The sequence below is a fragment of the Eubalaena glacialis genome, chromosome 8 (assembly GCF_028564815.1).
Source record: "Eubalaena glacialis isolate mEubGla1 chromosome 8, mEubGla1.1.hap2.+ XY, whole genome shotgun sequence".
Classification (NCBI taxonomy): domain Eukaryota; kingdom Metazoa; phylum Chordata; class Mammalia; order Artiodactyla; family Balaenidae; genus Eubalaena; species Eubalaena glacialis.
Genome location: NC_083723.1, coordinates 114,678,231 through 114,695,588, shown reverse-complemented (window position 1 = coordinate 114,695,588; position 17,358 = coordinate 114,678,231). Strand labels below are relative to the sequence as shown.

Sequence of the window (17,358 nt, the reverse complement as noted above, 5' to 3'; positions counted from 1 at the left end):
ACAGTTACAGACTATTTCCCAGGGGCCAGGAGCTGTTCGAAGTGCTTCACACATTAACTCATTTATTCCTCTCCACACTCTGTGTGGGAGGTGCTATTATGATCATCTTTGTTTTGCAGATGGGAAAACAGGCTCAGAGAGATTAAGGCACTCGCCCAAGCCTGCACAGCTAGTAAGTAGAGGAGCTGACATTCAAACACAGGCTGTCTGGCTCTGAGTCTGTGCCCTTAGCTAGTAGCCTCTGTGTCTCTCGTTTTACATTTGCAGAGCAGCAAATTGCCTAGAACTCGACCAGTCTACAAGACAGGGGGTGTGGAAGCTTTGCTCACTTCTGTGGAGTAAGGACTCTGATGCCCCTGTGAAAAGACAGATGCCATTCACGGGACTCTATTATCCCCTGGGATCAAATAACTGATCAGATTTGCCACTGAGTCAGCAGGGCCCCAAGACTTGAAACAAGGACAGGTCAATTTACAGGGGAGACCTGGCCTGTGCAGAGAATAAAGGAACTGTTTTTTCGCCTGTTGAGTTTCAATATCCCTGAGTAGCCACGGGTAGGATAAGGAGCATTAGGTACTTGTACTAGGTGCACCGAATGACTCTAAGTTCTTTTATAACTAGCCTAGTAAGCATTCAGAAAATATTTGCCAGTTGGATTTGACGTACATCTTCATAAACCCAGCCAATATTTCCAACTTTCTATTGCACTGTGACCTGCCCAATAGCCTGGAACAGGCCTAGGAAATCCCATTCTGCCTCCCAGCTTGGCGGATGACTTAAAGAACTTCGGCAATCAAAATAACAAAAGAATATTGTGAGTGTTTCAAAAATTATAATCCCATCGCCTTTTGTTTGTTACTGTAATCCCCATATCTTTGTGTTGACCTAATTCTTGGCAAATTCACTCGTTGGCCTTTGATGACCTCATAGCTACAGTGATCAACTGAAGGTCCAACTGGAAATTGTGTAAAACAAGGTCAAAAGGTGATACTCCAGTCTAAGGTCACCAAGATCTCAGTGCCTTTTGCTCAGTGACGTGGTTGGTTGTGGCTCTCGCCCCCCTGGGCTCTGGACCAGATGTGCAGACCCACAGAACCTGCCTGACCATCTGCATGTCTGACCCATCTGGGTTTGGCCTCTTGCCTGCCTCCTGTGTTTTATAATGTCTCCCATTACAGTCCCTGGTCCCAGTCCTGGCTCATCCTGGCCATTCCTATCTCATCACCTGTATTGGTTATCTAGTGCTGTGTAACAAATTACCCCCAACGCCTAAGTGGCTTTAAACAACAAACATTTGTCATCTCACATGGTTTTCAAGGGTCAGGAATCTGGGAGGGTGTTTCCTGGGAGGTTTGGGGGTTAGGGTTTCTCATGAGGATACTGTCAAGCTGTCAACAGAGGCTGCAGTGATCTAAAGCTTTCCTGGGCTTAGAGAATCACATTCATGCCCACTTATGTAGCTGTTGGCAGGCTTCGCCATGTGGGCCCTCCGTAGGGCTGCTCAGCATGGCAGCTGGCTTCCCCCTAAACAAGCAACCCAAGGCGGAGAGAGAGCCCAAGATGGAAGCCTCAGACTTTCATAACCTAATCTTAAAAGTGATATACTGTCACCTCTGCTGTATTCTGTTGGTCACCCAACTGACTCTGGAACAGTGCAGGAGGGGACTAAGCAAAGGTGTGAATACTAGGGGACAAGGATCATTAGGGACCATCTTGGAGGCTGGCTACCACATCACCTATGCCCCAGCATGAACAAATTTGATTAAAGTACATCCTTCTTCCAAAGTTTCACCTTGGGTTTTTCCAGATGGTTACTAAAACTTATGAAGTCTATAAGCTGTTTCCTCCTATGATGAGATGGAGTTGTTCCATTCTTCATTCCATAAAGTTGTTTTTAGTGCCTACTCTGTGCCAGATGCCATGGTACATCCCCAAGGGAACAGATATCTACTTGACTTTTACTGGAAAAGTAAAATCAGGGAAACTTCAAACTGAGGTGGAAACCGTATGGCTGATAATAGCAGCTAACATTTATTAAGCATGTGCTATGGGCCAGGCATTGTACCAAACACTTTATAAACATGGTGGCCTTTAATCTCCACCAACATCCTTGTTATGTCCATTATACAGATGGGGAAACCGAGACATAGAGCCCAGCCCCAGTGTCTGACACACTGGTCAGTGGCCAGCCCGCAGCCCAGGCCTGGTCTCTCTGACGGAACGGCCTGAGCGTCTAGCCAGGCCTCCAACTGGTCTGTTCTGGCTCAGCAAGGCTGATGAGGGGAAGGAGACTGCAGTCATCTTCTAGGGCTGCTGTAACAGTACCACAAACTGGGGGCTTACAACAACAGAAATTTACTCTCACAATTCTGGAGGCCGGAAGTCTGATATCAAGATGTCGGCCAGGCCAAGCTCACTCTGAGGCTCCAAGGGAAGAGCCTCCCTTGCTCTTCCTAGCTTCTGGCGTTTGCCAGCAATCCTTGGAGTTCCTGTGCAGATACATCATTCCAATCTCGACCTCCATCCTCACATGATGTTCTCCTTGTGTGTCTGTGTCTTCACAGCATCTTCACTCTGTGTGTCTCTGTGTCCAAATTCCCTCTTATAAGGACATCAGTCCTAGATTAGGACTCACTCTAATTCAGCATGAACTTAACTTGGTTGCCCCTAAAAACACGCTATTTCCAATTAAGGCCACATTCGGAGGTGCCAAGTGACCATGAATCTGGGGGTGGGAGGACACTACTTAACCCAGTACAAAGACCTTCAGAGCTGTCACCAGCCATGGGAAAGGCCAACACTTGGGTATGTGGATGGGGACAGGTCTTCCTGTCCGCCCTGTGGTCAGAGGAGGCAACATGGAAAGAAACTGACTCCAATGAAAGAAAATGCTAATTCAAATACATTTTTCCTTGGCTCACTTTGAATGTTGGGCTTTGGGTTCGTTTGTTTGTTTGTGGGGACTTTTGTATATTGGGGTGTGTATTTTTTGGTATTTATTATTAGTATGCTAACTAATCTATATTTTAGTTGTTTGAGTCAGCATATCCTTTTTATAGCAAAAAAGGAAATGAAAGTTTATGGCTGATTTTGGATTGCAAGAGCATGTCACTGCTGAGATTCACCAGCAACTTCCTAGAGGAGAATGTACAAAAGCGTATGACGGGGGGGGCATGGAAGTGAGATAAAAATCTTTTTATCTTTCAGAGCTCAAGTTCAGTTCACTGTGTCTAACAGGCCTTGTGATGCTGGCACTCACCCTTTCTCCTTTCAGCCACTAGCCAGCACCAAGGGGTAGTTTCTGGAAGGGCAAGCGACAATCCTAAAACATATTTTTTCTTTAATAACTCAGTAGGGCCCCAGCACCCATGAGAATATTTATAGTAATTCTGGAGCAATTTATGTTTTCAGCCATAGCCATGTCTTGGTATAACAGCATACATAAATGTATTGCCAAGTATAGAACAATGAATTTGTCTCGAACGATACAGCTCACAGTCTATAAGGATATCCCCTGCTTGTTGTATTTCAGGGTATGGTGAACACACTAGGCTCTCTGCTTTCAGGCTTCCTCTGGTCTTTCTGGACTTCAGAAATGTTTTCCCTCAATCCTGCTTTTCCAGACTAGAATTGGGTCCTTTATGTGGCAGCTGCTCTCTTCCCTACCCCATCCCTGAATCAATATTTACTCTTCTCAGGGTATGTTGTAGCTCCATCATTGGTCAGTTCCTGATCTCTACCGCTTATTCAGCTAGATATTCTTGGGTTCATCCCCAGGCTCAGCCCAGGTCCAAGCTGAGCCCCTACACTGAGCTCACAACCCTGCTTTAGCCCTCTTGGTGCTAGTTCCTCACTTTCACAGCCAAGACCCACTGTGACTCACCATCTCGGTGTCTCAGCTGGCAAACTTCCCATCAATGTCTGTTCTTTTTTCAGAGATCATTGTTGTCATTTATGATAAAAATCCAAACTTCCATTAGCTTTACGTTTTTGTTTTGTTTGCTCTTTGTTTGTTTTTATCTTTGTTTCCTCTTTTGTTTTGTCTAGTTACTCATGGCCTCTTTCTCTTTTGTCAGAGATCACAACCCACAAGTGCGATCTTCAAGCATGTGGTAGATTGAATCATTCCTCCCAACTCTTCATACCCTCCCTTTATCAAAATTCTACATCATCAGCCTTTGTTCTATGACTTTGAAGTACCTCCCACTACAGTGGAGTCTTCTTCCCCAACCCATTAATGTTAGGCTTGGGCATGTGGCTTGCTTTAACCAAAGGAATATGGGCAAAAGTGCATTAAGCCACTTTAAGGCTGAGCCCTCAAGAGACATTGCTTATTTCCTGTTGCATTTCTTGCATCCCTGTGATCTATCAGGAGCAGAACTTTCCTGAAGTATCCTCTTCAGCCTGCACCCCGTCACAAACCCATGTGGAGCAGATCTGAACCCCACCCAAGCCTGAAACAGAACTACCCCAGCCAATACACAGACCATGAGAAAAATAAATGTTGTCGTTTGCCAGTGAGTTTGGGGTGGTTTATTACACAGTGTTATTTCAGCAATAGCTGACTGATACAGGGCAATTCTCTTCTCTAGACCTTCATTTCCTTATCTGTAAAATGAGGCCATTGGACTATATTCGAGGTGCTCAGCCTTTTCTCTACCCCTACACAACTGAGGGCCCTGCCATAAACCCAACAGTAAGAGACTAAGCATATCAGAGTCAAATACTGCAAAGCACTAAAGAAAGAGAAGGATTGGGAAATGTGAATTCTGTTTAGGAACGAGGGACTTACTGGTGGCCTTGGAGAGAGTCGTTTCGGTGGGCAATGGAGCAGAAGCCCCATTGTAGGGCTGAGGGTAAATGGGAAGTGAGAAAGTGAGCAAGCGTGGGGTCTTGACTGGGAAGGGAAGGATGAGATGGAGTGGTGGCAGAGGTGGAACACATAGTCAAAGAAGAGGTGGCTGTTGGTTGGCTGGCTCACTTGTATGTTTTAAGATGGGAGAGAACTGAACCTGCAAAGAAACGTTTACAGTGTCATAATAAAGGGATAACGAAGGCAGGGACTTGGACAAGAGTGTGTAGGAAACCAGAGGTCTGGTCTGTGAGAGAGAATAGAGTGAGAACTTACCAGGATTTATTTACTGATTTGCTATGCATCATTTACACTTCAAGTTCTCAAACCCAAGGGCAAGGCAAGTGTCAACCAGTGAAACAAAGGATACTCTTCTTTCCCAGTCACTTCTAAACCTGCTGCATTCTGGCGTCTATTCTTACCACCTCCAACATCACCTAAAACTTCTTAGTTGCTAAATCCAATAGGTATTTTTTAAACCCCATCTTACTTGTTCAAGACCAAAAGCTACCTAATGGTATAAGTCCAAGATCATTCAAAATGAGGCCACGTGTTTGACATATGGCTCTCTTCACTGTTCCCTTCAATGCAGTCCTGGAGATCATGTGAGAATTCCAAATGGTATTTTAAAACAGTAAAATAAAAACCACGATCTACCTACCTAGCACCTATGCGATTATTGCGGAGTACAATGGGCACTGCTCCGCGTCCGCTCGTTTAATCCTTCCAGCACGCTGTGAGGTCAGCACTATTATTATCACTACTTAAAACTGGGGGAACTGAGGCACAGCGACCTTACAAACTTCCTTAAGGTCACGAAGCCAGCCAGGACTTGAACCCAGGCAATCAGGTTTCCAAAGCCCAAGCTCTGGACCATTACCCATGCGGGGAAAGGCAGCCAAGAGTGAAGTGGTTTTCGTGTGTTTTTTAAAGGCAGTGTTGATGAACTAACATCAGCTAACGTGCTTGGGAATAGTTTATTTTCTTCAATGGGTTCCACAGTCACCTTTGCACTGAGATTTTGTTTAGCAAGCCTTCCCTCATAAACCGTGCAGAGATGAACTTCAACCCACAGCCCAGTCTTGCCTGAATTATAAAGATGAAATCTTTTATTGAGATCCAGAGTTCCATTCAGTGAAATTTTGTTTTATAACATGTAGGGGTGGCAGCTGGCTGCAGTGATATGCATCCAGAAATAAATGGAAATTCTCTATGAGGATATTCATAGCAGCAAAGAACAGCTAACATGAATTTGTGTCTTTATATGCCAAGCGTGTGCCACACGAAATCCTATACACTGTCCCTCTTAATTCAGCTTCGGTCAACAAATAACCGAATGCCTATTACCCAAAAGAAATGTACAAGCACAGTGCTAGGCACTTAGGGGAAAGCTGAGTAAGACCCAGTCCTGCTCACCTTCTAATGGGGGAGCTGGGGAAGTGGTACGAGAGAGAGAGAAGGTACCGGGTGTGGTAGGGCCAAGACCACAGGAGATGCGGGGCTCTCACCGGAATGATGGGACGAAGAGCACCCCAGGAGAGGGAAGGAAATTGAGGGCGAACAGCATGGCATGGGGAAGGAACTATGAGCGCTGGAGAGCCAGGTGCCGGGTGAGGAGGTGACCACACGGAAGTGGATGGGACCAGGTCAGAGAGGGCCTCCCGCGCCAGCCAGGGAGACCAGTTCCCCAGGCGGGGAGGGCCACGGGAGGGTTTTCTGAAGCAGCGGTGAGATTCTGGTGTGTTCTTCCGGCTGCAGAGTTGGAGGACAAATTTGAGGGGCACAAGACACGAGGTAGGGAAATCAGTTGGGTGTCTATTTCCAGCCAAGGGATGCTCTTGAAATCCCGAACTACAGGAGTAGAAGAGCAGAAAGAGGGGAAAGAAGGATTCAGGCACCACTTAGGAAACAAGACTGGGTTAACTGTGAGGGGTGAGGGAGAGCTGGCCTGGGGGGCCGGGTGGAAAAGATGCCGTACGCTGAGAGCCAGGGACTGTCAGCCCTCTCATATCAGTGAGGAAACTGGCAAGGATGGAGTGACTTGCCCAAAGTCCTCCAGTGGAAAAAGTGTATCTGCCCTCAACTGGAAAGGTCTTGCTGATTTCCACAGTGCCATATTTCTCCTAAGAACTTCCCAATTGTCTCCTTCTATCCTCCCTTATATCATGAGATGATGTTACCAATTTTGGTCACTCTCTGTGTACAGACAGGGTTGAAACCATTAAATGTATAACTGACTATGCTTTACAATGCTTACAGCCTGGGCTTCCCGGATGCCTATTGATTGGCGAAGATAGGAAGGGGGTACGTGAGATATTTTCAACATTGCAAAGAGCCTAAATGTAAATTGTGCCTTTATTGACAATAAGATTGTGCAGGTTAACTAAAATGTCAAGTTTCTTTGCTTCGCAGTAGAATTATAACTTGGTACACTAATGCTGGTTCTCTCATCGATCACTGTTCTCATTGGCAGAGCTTCCATTGGCTTGTCTTTGAATAATTAAAATGGGAAAATAAATCATTCATTACTTAAATATACATCGTTGTTTGGACAATAGAACACAGGACCTATGGGTAAATAAGATAAACAGTAGATGTTGGTGAAGAATTTAGATAGCGGTGCTTTGAACTGTGGGGATTAGCGGTTAATAAAACAGTGAAGAAGGAAGTATTTGTCCTTTGATGCCTCTGCTGGGGGCTGGATGCCTCCCCTTCCCTACGCTGTGGTCAGGACACCCCGCTCACACACCAAGTGTTCTGTGCTCCCCACATACCTCATCTTCTAAATGGCTGTGTCCTGCTTTCTATCCCATCCCTTCCTTTTGCATCAGAGCCTTGCTCTTTGATTTCTAATGTGACAGTTACTTTATGTATCTGAGTTCATGGGCATGTGACCCATAGCCCATCAATGAGGTAGAACCAGCACATAGCCTAGAAAGCCTTCAGCATTCAGCGAGGGTACGAACTAAGAAGGAATTTATTTACTCTTTCAATGACCCGCATGTAAAGCATTCTGCCAGATGTTGAGAACATGGTGGCACTAGTGTGCCAGTCAGAGGGAGACTGGCTCGCACGCGCACGTGACGGCAGTCGTTTGGAAGCAGCGCCTTGATTGTGATCATTAACGTTTACTGAGCAGCTACTATGCACAAGGCACTCACTGGCTTAAGATTCAGCCCCTGCCCTCAGGGCCTTATCAGGCTAGGAAACAGGACACAGGCATGAACAATAGAATAATACAGTGAGTGCCAAGAGACAGCAGGCACTGCTGGAGTTCAAAGGAGGCCAGGCTCTTGAGGGCTGGCCTGGCTAAGGAGACGTTCAGGAAGAGCAACGTTTGGACAAGGTTTTGAGGGGTGGGTGGGATTTCATTTAAACAGAGAGGGGAGGGCATTCGGGCAGCAGGGACCGTGATGTGCAGGCAGAGTGTGGAGAGAAGGGGCGGAGGAAGGAGGCTCGGGGAGGATTTCAGGGCACCTTCCAGCTCAGAGGACAGAGGCAGCTGCTGGTTTTGGTGCCCGGAGCTGGCTCTCTCCGGGGCGTTCTGGGCAGGGCTTGGGAAATGGGGTTTTGGTTGAAGCCACTCTTGGTAGAGGTTGGCCTTGCTCTCATTCTCTGACACCATTTTCCCAGAAAACTTTGAGCAAAAAAAGCCATCTGTTTCTGGGACCATGTTCAGGAATTTCCATCTGCTGAGGCGAAATCTAAGAAACACACCTTCTCAAGGCCACCCAGAGGTTTAGGATGGCCCCGCAGGGTAGCCCAGTGCCAGGCTCTGCCTGGGGGCCCAAAGACACCTGAGACAGCGGGGGTCTGGGGGTCTCCCCACTCAGCTGATGCTCCTCGCCTCCCCCACCCCCAGGACATTGTGCAGCATCACAGATTTCTGGCAAACCAGGGACAAGGTGGCACTCAGTAATTGAAGCGCCAATCCACAGCAGCGTGAGACCTGCTCCCTGTCCCTGCTCTCCCCAAAGTCTCGCCCCCTTGTTGAGACGTACGTCATTTTTACAAACAGAAACAAGTCCTTGCCACGCTGTTCAGGTTCCCAAAGATGAAGCCCTTGCCCTCAGTGGCAGATGAGAGCCTATTTGGTAGGTTGTTATCATGGTATTCAGGGGTGGAGGGGAGGGTCCGTTCAGTGGCTTTATTTCTGGAAGAACCACTGTCCTCCCAGGAGAGTAGCACCAAGCATTGACTCAAGCAGCTCTATAAGGCACCGACCTAAATCCGATGGTCTGCTTTGTTTATAGAATGAATGAGATTCTTCTTTCACCTCTGACCAAAGAGTCGATGCTACCAATTCCACAAGCCTGAATTCCTTACAAGATAAGAAGAGGTATAACCATAAGGGTTAAGATTATTGCTGTTGTTTTCTTTAAAACAAAGCTAAACTAAACTAAGAGCAACTCATAGGCCCAATGAGTGTGGCCTGACAGAATCCCCCGGCTTCCAGAAATGCCTCATAAACTTCTCAGTAAAGAACAACAAGTCTTATTGTTTTATAATCATATTTTGTTTTGGATTAAAAATAATATTACCCCGTCTAATCACCTAGCTGCCAAAATTTGGGCTGTTTTTAAAAAATCAATCAGTTCTCAACAAAGACGATGATTTGTTGCCTTCAGGGTGGTCAAAAAACCGCATTCACACACTAAGGACCGTTCCCAAAGAAAAGTGCTAAGAATGTGTTTTCTGATATGGCATATCTGCAGTAAGGGTATAGCCTATCAGGAAACTGCCTTTGAAGGTCATAAAATTCATTTGGCTGTATAAGTTCTGATGTGTATGCTAAAATAATCAGTCACCTTACTTTATAATCACAACTCGTACTCTCGTTCTGGAAAATCAATAAAGTGAGAAGTCTGGGCCTATTGTGTATAGCTATTTAAAAGAGAGAAAACAAAAAATAATATTCTGTGAAAATGGTCCTCAAGGAAACACAGACCTAGTTTTCATAAGCGGGCTCAATTTTATCTCCAAGCTCATCACTGAATTATTAAACTGAAGTACCCATCATATCCTAGACAAAAGCACAAAAAATAAAAAAGGCAAATAGCATTCATCCTTCTCTACATGCTCTGGGACAGTGGAAATTATCCATGGCCTTTAAAATGTATTTCTAAAATGCATCTATTACTCACACTCTGAATGGTGTGTTCCACCAAATGTTACAAACCCCAATGTTGCCTTCACCTGTGATACTTGCCCACCTACAATGTCCACCCTCCTCTTCTCTGCTAATCCTTCCCTGCATTTCAAGACCTAGACCAAGACCTTTCTGCTTTCCAAAGCCACCTGTGACTGGATGGGGACCCAGAAAGGCTGAAGGATTGGGGCTGGAAGGCGAGAAGCAAGAATCATGCACGAAGCTAAAAGGCCCCCAAAAGCCGCTTCTGGAGAGTATTTCCCGGCTCCTGGGACAATCAGCACCATAGGAACTGCCACTGAGGAAGAGTAGGGGGCCCAGGCAGGAGAGGGAGCAGTCACTAGTGGACCCATTGGGTCTTATCTGACTTCTTTTTCACCACCAGCAGCAGCAGCTGCATTCAGTTTGGGACCAGCCCAAGCAAGACCATCAACAGATGAAGCAGTCATGGAGTAAATCTAGAAGGTACTGGGTGGCCTTTCATTTTGTTCAGTGTTTCCTTTGCTGTGCAGAAAATTTTAGTTTGATGCAGTCCCACTGACTTATTTGTGCTTTTGTTGCCTGTGCTTTTAGTGTCGAATCCAAAACATCATTGCCAAGACCAATGTCGTGGGGCTTTTTCTCTATGTTTTCTTCCAGGAGTTTTACAGTTTCAGGTCTTACATTTAAGTTGTTAATCCAATTTGAGTTTGTTTGTTTGTTTATGGTATAAGATAAGGGTCCAATTTCATTATTTTGCATATGATTATCTAGTTGTCCCAACATCATTTATTGAAGAGACTATCCTTTCCCCATTGTGTATTTTTGAACCCTTTGTCAAAAATTAATTGACCATTTGTGTCTGGATGTTTTATTCTGTTCCATTGATCTATGTGTCTGTTTTTATTCCAGAACCGTACTGTTTTGAACTATAGCTTTGTAATATAGTTTGAAATCAGGAATTGTGATGGGGAATTTCCTGGCTGTCCAGTGCTTAGGACTCTGTGCTTCCACTGCAGGGGGGCACAGGTTTGATCCCTGGTCAGGAACTAATATCCCACAAGCTGCGCGGCCCCCAAAAAAAAAAAAAAAGAATTGTGATGCCTCCAAATTTATTCTTCTTTCTCAAGATTGCTTTGACTATTCAGAGTCTTTTGTGGATCCATACAAATTTTAGGATTTTTTTCTATTTCTGTGGAAAATGCCATTGGAATTTTGATAGGGATTGCATTGACTCTGTAGATCACTTCGGGTAGTGTGAACATTTTAACAATATTAATTCTTCCCATGCATAAACACGGGATATCTTTCCATGTATTTTGCAACCTTTTCTGTTTTTTTCATCAGTGTCGTGTAATTTTTCAGTGCGTAGATCTTTTATCTCCTTAAATTTTTCCTTAAGTAGTTTATTCTCTGATGCTATTGTAAATGGGATTGATTTCTTTTTCAGATAGTTTGTTGTTAGTACGTAGGAATACAACTGATTTTTTTATGTTGATTTTGTATCCTGCAACTTTAATGAATTCATTAATTAGTTCTAACAGATTTTTGTGAGTCTTTAGGATTCTGCATATATAAGATCATATGCTCTGCTAACAGAGGTAGTTTTACTTCTTCCTTTCCCATTTGGATGCCCATTGTTTCCTTTTCTTGTCTAATTGCTCTGGCTAGGACTTCTGGCATTATGCTGAATAAAAGCGACAAGAGCATTCTTGGCTTGTTACTGATCTTAGAGAGGAAACTTTCAGCTTCTCACTGTTGATTATGGTGTTAGCTGTGAGTTTGTCATATACTATGGCCTTTTTCATGTTGAGGTACATTCCTTCTATACCTAGTTTGTTGAGAGTGTTTATCATGAAAGGAAGTTGAATTTTGTCAAATGCTTTTTCTGCATGTATTGAGATAATTATAGGATTTTTTATCCTTCGTTCTGTTAATGTGGTGTATCGTGTTTATTGATTTGTATATGTTGAACCATCTTGCATCCCAGAGAGCAGTGGTTTCTTTTAAATATGGCCTGTGATTAGATGTAGGTCTAGAATTAGAATCCAGTTTTTCCACATGTAAAGCAAGCTCTCTGAGAAAGAAACTTCCAAGTACAGGGATGGACTTTTTCATTGTAGTCTTAAGTCTTAATAATCACCATTCACAATTTAATTTAACCTGGTCTTAGAATGAGACTAGATCAGAACACTAACTTACCCTGATTCCTATTTTAATGTCCATTTGATTTATACCTCTGGGTCTTGGGCTCCTGAGATTTAAATGCAGCTTGGCGTTGAAAGCCCTTCTACCTTCCCAAGACAACTCTTCTCAATTTCCACCATATTTATATATTTAACTGCTTTGACTGTTTAGTTACTTAATGCAACAACCACGGTTTACTTTTCTCACTGCTTCATCAGCCAAGAAGCTCCCTGATTACTCCAAACTCCCCTGTACATTCCACTCTGCTGTAGAAATAGTTAGCTTACAGTCTCAAGACCTCCATGCCCAAAGCATAAAACTGCTTTCCTCTTCAGCACTAGAGAGGAGCAATTCCCTGCTCTTTTTAGTAAAATGTCTCTTTTTTGCTCAATAATTGATATTCATTTACAAAAAGAATATGGAAGATACAGAAACAGTAAAGGAAGAAAAAAAATCACCCATAATCCCACCATTGGAAGAAAACCACTATTAATATCGGGGCTATTTCTTTATATTCTTTCTCTCTCTCTTTTTTTTTTTTTTCTGAGTACATGAATTTTTTTATTGCAATATAATTCACATGTCATAAAATTCATCCTTTTATTAAAGTATGTGATTCAGTGGTTTTAGTACATTCACAGAGTTGTGCAACCATCAACATCGTCTAATTTCAGAACATTTTCATCAGCCCCAAAAGAAACTCCATACCTATCAGCAGCCACTCCCTTCTCCCCTCCTCCAGCCCCTGACAAACACTAATCTACTTTCTGTCTGTATGGATGGGGCAGATGAATTTGTACATAATTATATAGGGAGTCCTTACACTCTTTCTTAATAAAGAAACCCTCATCTTACCAAAAGCTGCCAATTCGTAGGTACGCTTGAAAGTTTAAATACACTATACTTAAGATTGCCTCTACCACTATTCAACTCACACAACTTATTTCTTGTACATCAAATCTCTTCCAGAAGTCAGCATTTCCAACAATTTTATACAGAAAAAATGAGTTTTAAAAATGTTTTATCACGGGTTTAGATCACCTTCGCATGTGCTTCATGCACTTCTAGCTAATGTAGTCTACATTCCAGCTCATCTCCAGCCCCAGCGGAACAGCCCTGATCTCAGACCCCAGTGCACACGGCTCAGCCTCATAACTGTCAATTTAAGTGACTGTCATCAAAAAATTGTGTCAAATGCAGTTTGGGGAAAACTATCAAAATATACTATGCCTATGTTATATTAGTCTCTGTTTAGATGAAATTGACTCTTTTGTCTTCTTTCTAAATTCACGCAACACTTAATAATTAAGAAGTGTTTATTAAGTACATGCCATGGTCTTGCTGTACAAGGTGAGTGGAGATTCAAAAACAGTGCATTTGTAACAATTAGAAACGTGGACACCAAGTTGGTCCAAACTGAAAACACAATAGGCTTTCAGGAAAAGGGTGATGCACGTGGGCAGAAGAATTAGATCTGTATTGAGCTGTGACGCCTAAGAGAAGAACCAGCAAGAAAATATCAGTGGATGGGAATTCCCTGGTAGTCCAGTGGTTCACTGCCCAGGATTGGCCCGGGTTCAATCCCTGGTCAGGGAACTAAGATCCCGCAAGCTGCATGGTGCGGCCAAAAAAAAAAAAAGAAAGAAAAATGCCAGGGGAGATTCGAGCCAACATTTATTAGGCACCAACTGCATGCAAGGAGGGGTGGAGATGAGAGTGATGAGGAAATCAACAGTGAGTGGGACTTCTCAGTGTCTTGGGCAAACAGGAGAAGCTTCCCTGAGGAGGTGCCCCTGAGCTCCTTGAAGGAAAGAGAGGAGGAAAGGGATTCCAAGCATGGAGACCAGCAAGGGCAGAGGCACGGACACCTGCAGCAACGTGACTGTTCACAGAACTGCCAGGCCCACAGGTTGGGGTCAGAGCCTGGTGGATGAAGCTGCTGAAAGAGTCAGGGACCAAACCCTACGTCCCGGGTGCTGGGCTGATGAATGTGTACTTCTTCGCTTTACCCTCATTAAACCAGATGCTAGAAGAACATCTGAGTCATGGACAGAAGTTTCCAGAACTGCAATGAGATACAGGACCTCAGTCCTGCCTTGAAAGAACTCCTAGGCTGGTTGAGCAGGCAAGAAGTGGTCCTCCTCATGTTACCTTCCAAGAGTCAAGGCTCTCATTGCACGCTTGCCTGGTCCAATGGCAGGGGGAACTCTTAAAGGAAAGACTAAGGAGTTTAAACGTTCAGAACAGCACCCTCCACAAGATCTCCTCGGGGGCCACATGGCTGTGAGGGTCTCTCCACCCCCAGCTCTCCCGGAGCGCCCCTCTGTCTCCCACACGCACCCTGTCGAGAAAATGAAGCTGGAGGGAGGCCCTGCCGCATTCAAGCTGATGTCTGTTGCTCAGGGGCTACCTGGAGTCTTGCCTGGAAGACGAGGGTTGAGAGCCCAAGGATGGTGACCTTGAACTGATCAAGGGATAGACCCAGGAGCACCAGAGCCACGGCCACGGCCATGGCTGCTCCCTCCTGCTGCCTCCTTCTCTTCGGCGTTATCCTCAACAGACACCGAGCTCGCCCAGAACCTCCACGTCTCCCCAGCCTTGGGCATCTGATCCAGACCTCCTGTTTTCTGACCTTGTACCAGGGCCTCATGCCATGCCTGGCACACATGAACAAATCAATAAATATTTTTGCAAGAACAAATAGAAGTCAGCCCTCACTTCCTATTCACTGTCTCTGCTTCATGCATCTCTCTTATCTCTGTGTCTTTGACCCAGGTTATTAGCATGGCCCCAGAACAGATTGCAAATGCACAACTGCCTTGCTGAATGGTATGGTGTTATTGGCCGTGACTCTGATCTACGCTGATTGGAAACACCCAGTTACAGCCAACTTATCAGTCAGGACACATGCCCCTTTCCGTGACCAGAGCAACATTAATGTATGCAATTCACTCATCCATTCATCAGACATTTATCGAGGTCGTACTGTATATCAGGCACTGAGCTGGAAATCAAGACTACGGAAATTAAAAAGAGCCAGTAAAGACAGAAACAGAAGTGCAGTGAAGTGTGCAATAGAAACAATGATGCTGCGAGACCACCTGGAGGCCTCAGGTTAGACACACTTTGAGAATCACAATCAGAGCACAGCTGTCGATGAGAAATTAATATTAATAAGCATATTAATGAGAAATTTTAAATACACCTGAAGCACTGAAGACTTATTTTCCTCTGTGTTTAGGTTATATAAATGATAGTTAATGATAGTGGCTGACATCTACTGAGCACCCGCTACGTGTCAGGCACTGCGCTAAGTGCATCTCATCTCTGAGCAGAAACTGAGGTGGACGAATGGAGTGGGGTGGGAGAGGGGGTACCACTTGCTCCTGGGTTTGCATGTGGCTGGTTTCAAGGCAAGATAAGCCACACCGAGGAAAGTTCAAAAGATAATTAAACCAGTTAGAAAGCAAAACAGCACTGGGACTGAAGCTGGGCTTCAGAGCCAATTTCCAAGAGGTAATTTCATCATCCTAGAACATCAAACGTGAATTCCATTTTCAGCTATGCAAATTCCAAAAGAATAATACCTCACATTTGCATAATGCTTGATGCTTTTCAAAGTGCTTTCCCAGTTATTAATCTAGAGGAGGCTTTATTACTACCGGAAACATAAATTGAAATTCTGTTCAAACTGAAGTTCTCCATTATTTTTTCCACTTTCCCCTCAAAGACCAGAGCCGCCTAAATCCAGGTGCTTTTGATGGAGTGGGTAACTTTAATAAGTTTTACCGACAGGGTGAATATGCACAAATAGAACATATTGTGGGGCCTTCCATCCAGCCTTCGATCAAGCCAGACTTCAGAAAACCTCCTGTTGAATTAACTAAATCACGGGGGGTTACTCCCAGTTTAAATTTGAGATTCTCCCAGGGTCTCAGACTTTGCGGCACTGCACACACTACATTCGTTGGAATCCATTCCCTTCCATCAAATATTAGAAAATGAGGAAATTAGTTCCACCACTTTGCCCTTAAACCTACAGAAATCCCTGTCAATGACATTCTACGAAGTGGCCCACGTTGCCAGACAGCTCCTATATCTTTTTTTGTTTTTAATGTCATCAGACCCAAGAGGCTGAATCTGCTGTAAATCCAACCTGGGGAGAGGATCTTAGAAAAATGAGGTGAGAAGATAGGATGGGGTTGCAAGGAGATGCTTCTCCCCAAACCTTTCCAATTTGTTGCTTTTTCCATCTCTTTCAAACTTAATTATGTGTAGCATTCTCAGCCACGGAATCACCAGTCTTTCCTGACACCTCCGTCTTGTGCATTTGAGCAAAAGATTAACCTAGCTGTTTGCTTTCAATTCTGAAGCTGTGTTAATACTCAACTCCCTCTAGATTAGAGGGGAAGAAAAGTACACTCCCACATACCCCACCCCGGCTCCAGCATGGCTCCACGGCTGCTATTCCTGACAATGTCACAGTCATCGGAACATGCTGGCTGCACTTACCACTTCAGGAGAACCAAGAGGACCACTGACAGGGCCACCATCACCATGGGGCCACTGGCTTCCAGTCTGAGGAACCCCAAGACTTCCATTGTTCCTCAGAGACCCTAGAGGGGTGGTCCTCCAGAGGAAAGAGTGGGGCTGGTTCCCCTGCAGTTACAGGAACCACGATCTGCAGATGAAAGACACAGGCAACCAAGAAAACATCACATCAAGTGTGTTCCTGAAATGTGCTCTTTCTCAGAAGTGTCTCCTTATAAAGAGGAAGGAAGAGGAGGGGAAAACAAAGGGTTTCAGTGTAAGGCAATGAATCAGCAGCTTTATTTTCTTGATGACTGTACAGTCAATAAACATTTACATTAACTTCCCCAGGAAGCAGCAGCAGAACTGGCTCCCTGTTTGCTGGGCAAGAAAATGGTTGCAACCATAGATTTCTACTGTGACAAGTAGTCTTAAAGAAAGACTCCTCTTTTAAAAAATTAATTTGTAATTAAATGATGACATGGGTGAGGAGACTGAATGTCCCAGAAAAATTTGGGGCCAGACATCAGCCTGATGAAGAATGCTGGCTGCACTGAGGACATCCATCCCATTAAGTTCATTCGTTCCTGGGGTCCACTGACACCTGTGGGTTCAGTGGGGTCCCTGGTGACTGCCTGTTGGGACAGACTGAAGATCTTGC

General features: G+C 44.6%; 1 protein-coding gene across 2 annotated transcripts in view; it reads right to left on the bottom strand.

The window, feature by feature from the left end:
- Positions 1-16,886, bottom strand: part of TBXAS1 (thromboxane A synthase 1) — a 149,499-nt gene extending 132,613 nt beyond the window's left edge. For both annotated transcript variants that reach the window (XM_061198097.1, XM_061198099.1), the window contains exon 1: positions 16,680-16,886. In XM_061198097.1, coding sequence (XP_061054080.1) covers positions 16,680-16,768 — 89 coding nt within the window. In that variant the 5' untranslated portion in view covers positions 16,769-16,886. The remainder of the gene's footprint in view (positions 1-16,679) is intronic.
- Between the last annotated feature and the right edge of the window lie 472 nt (positions 16,887-17,358).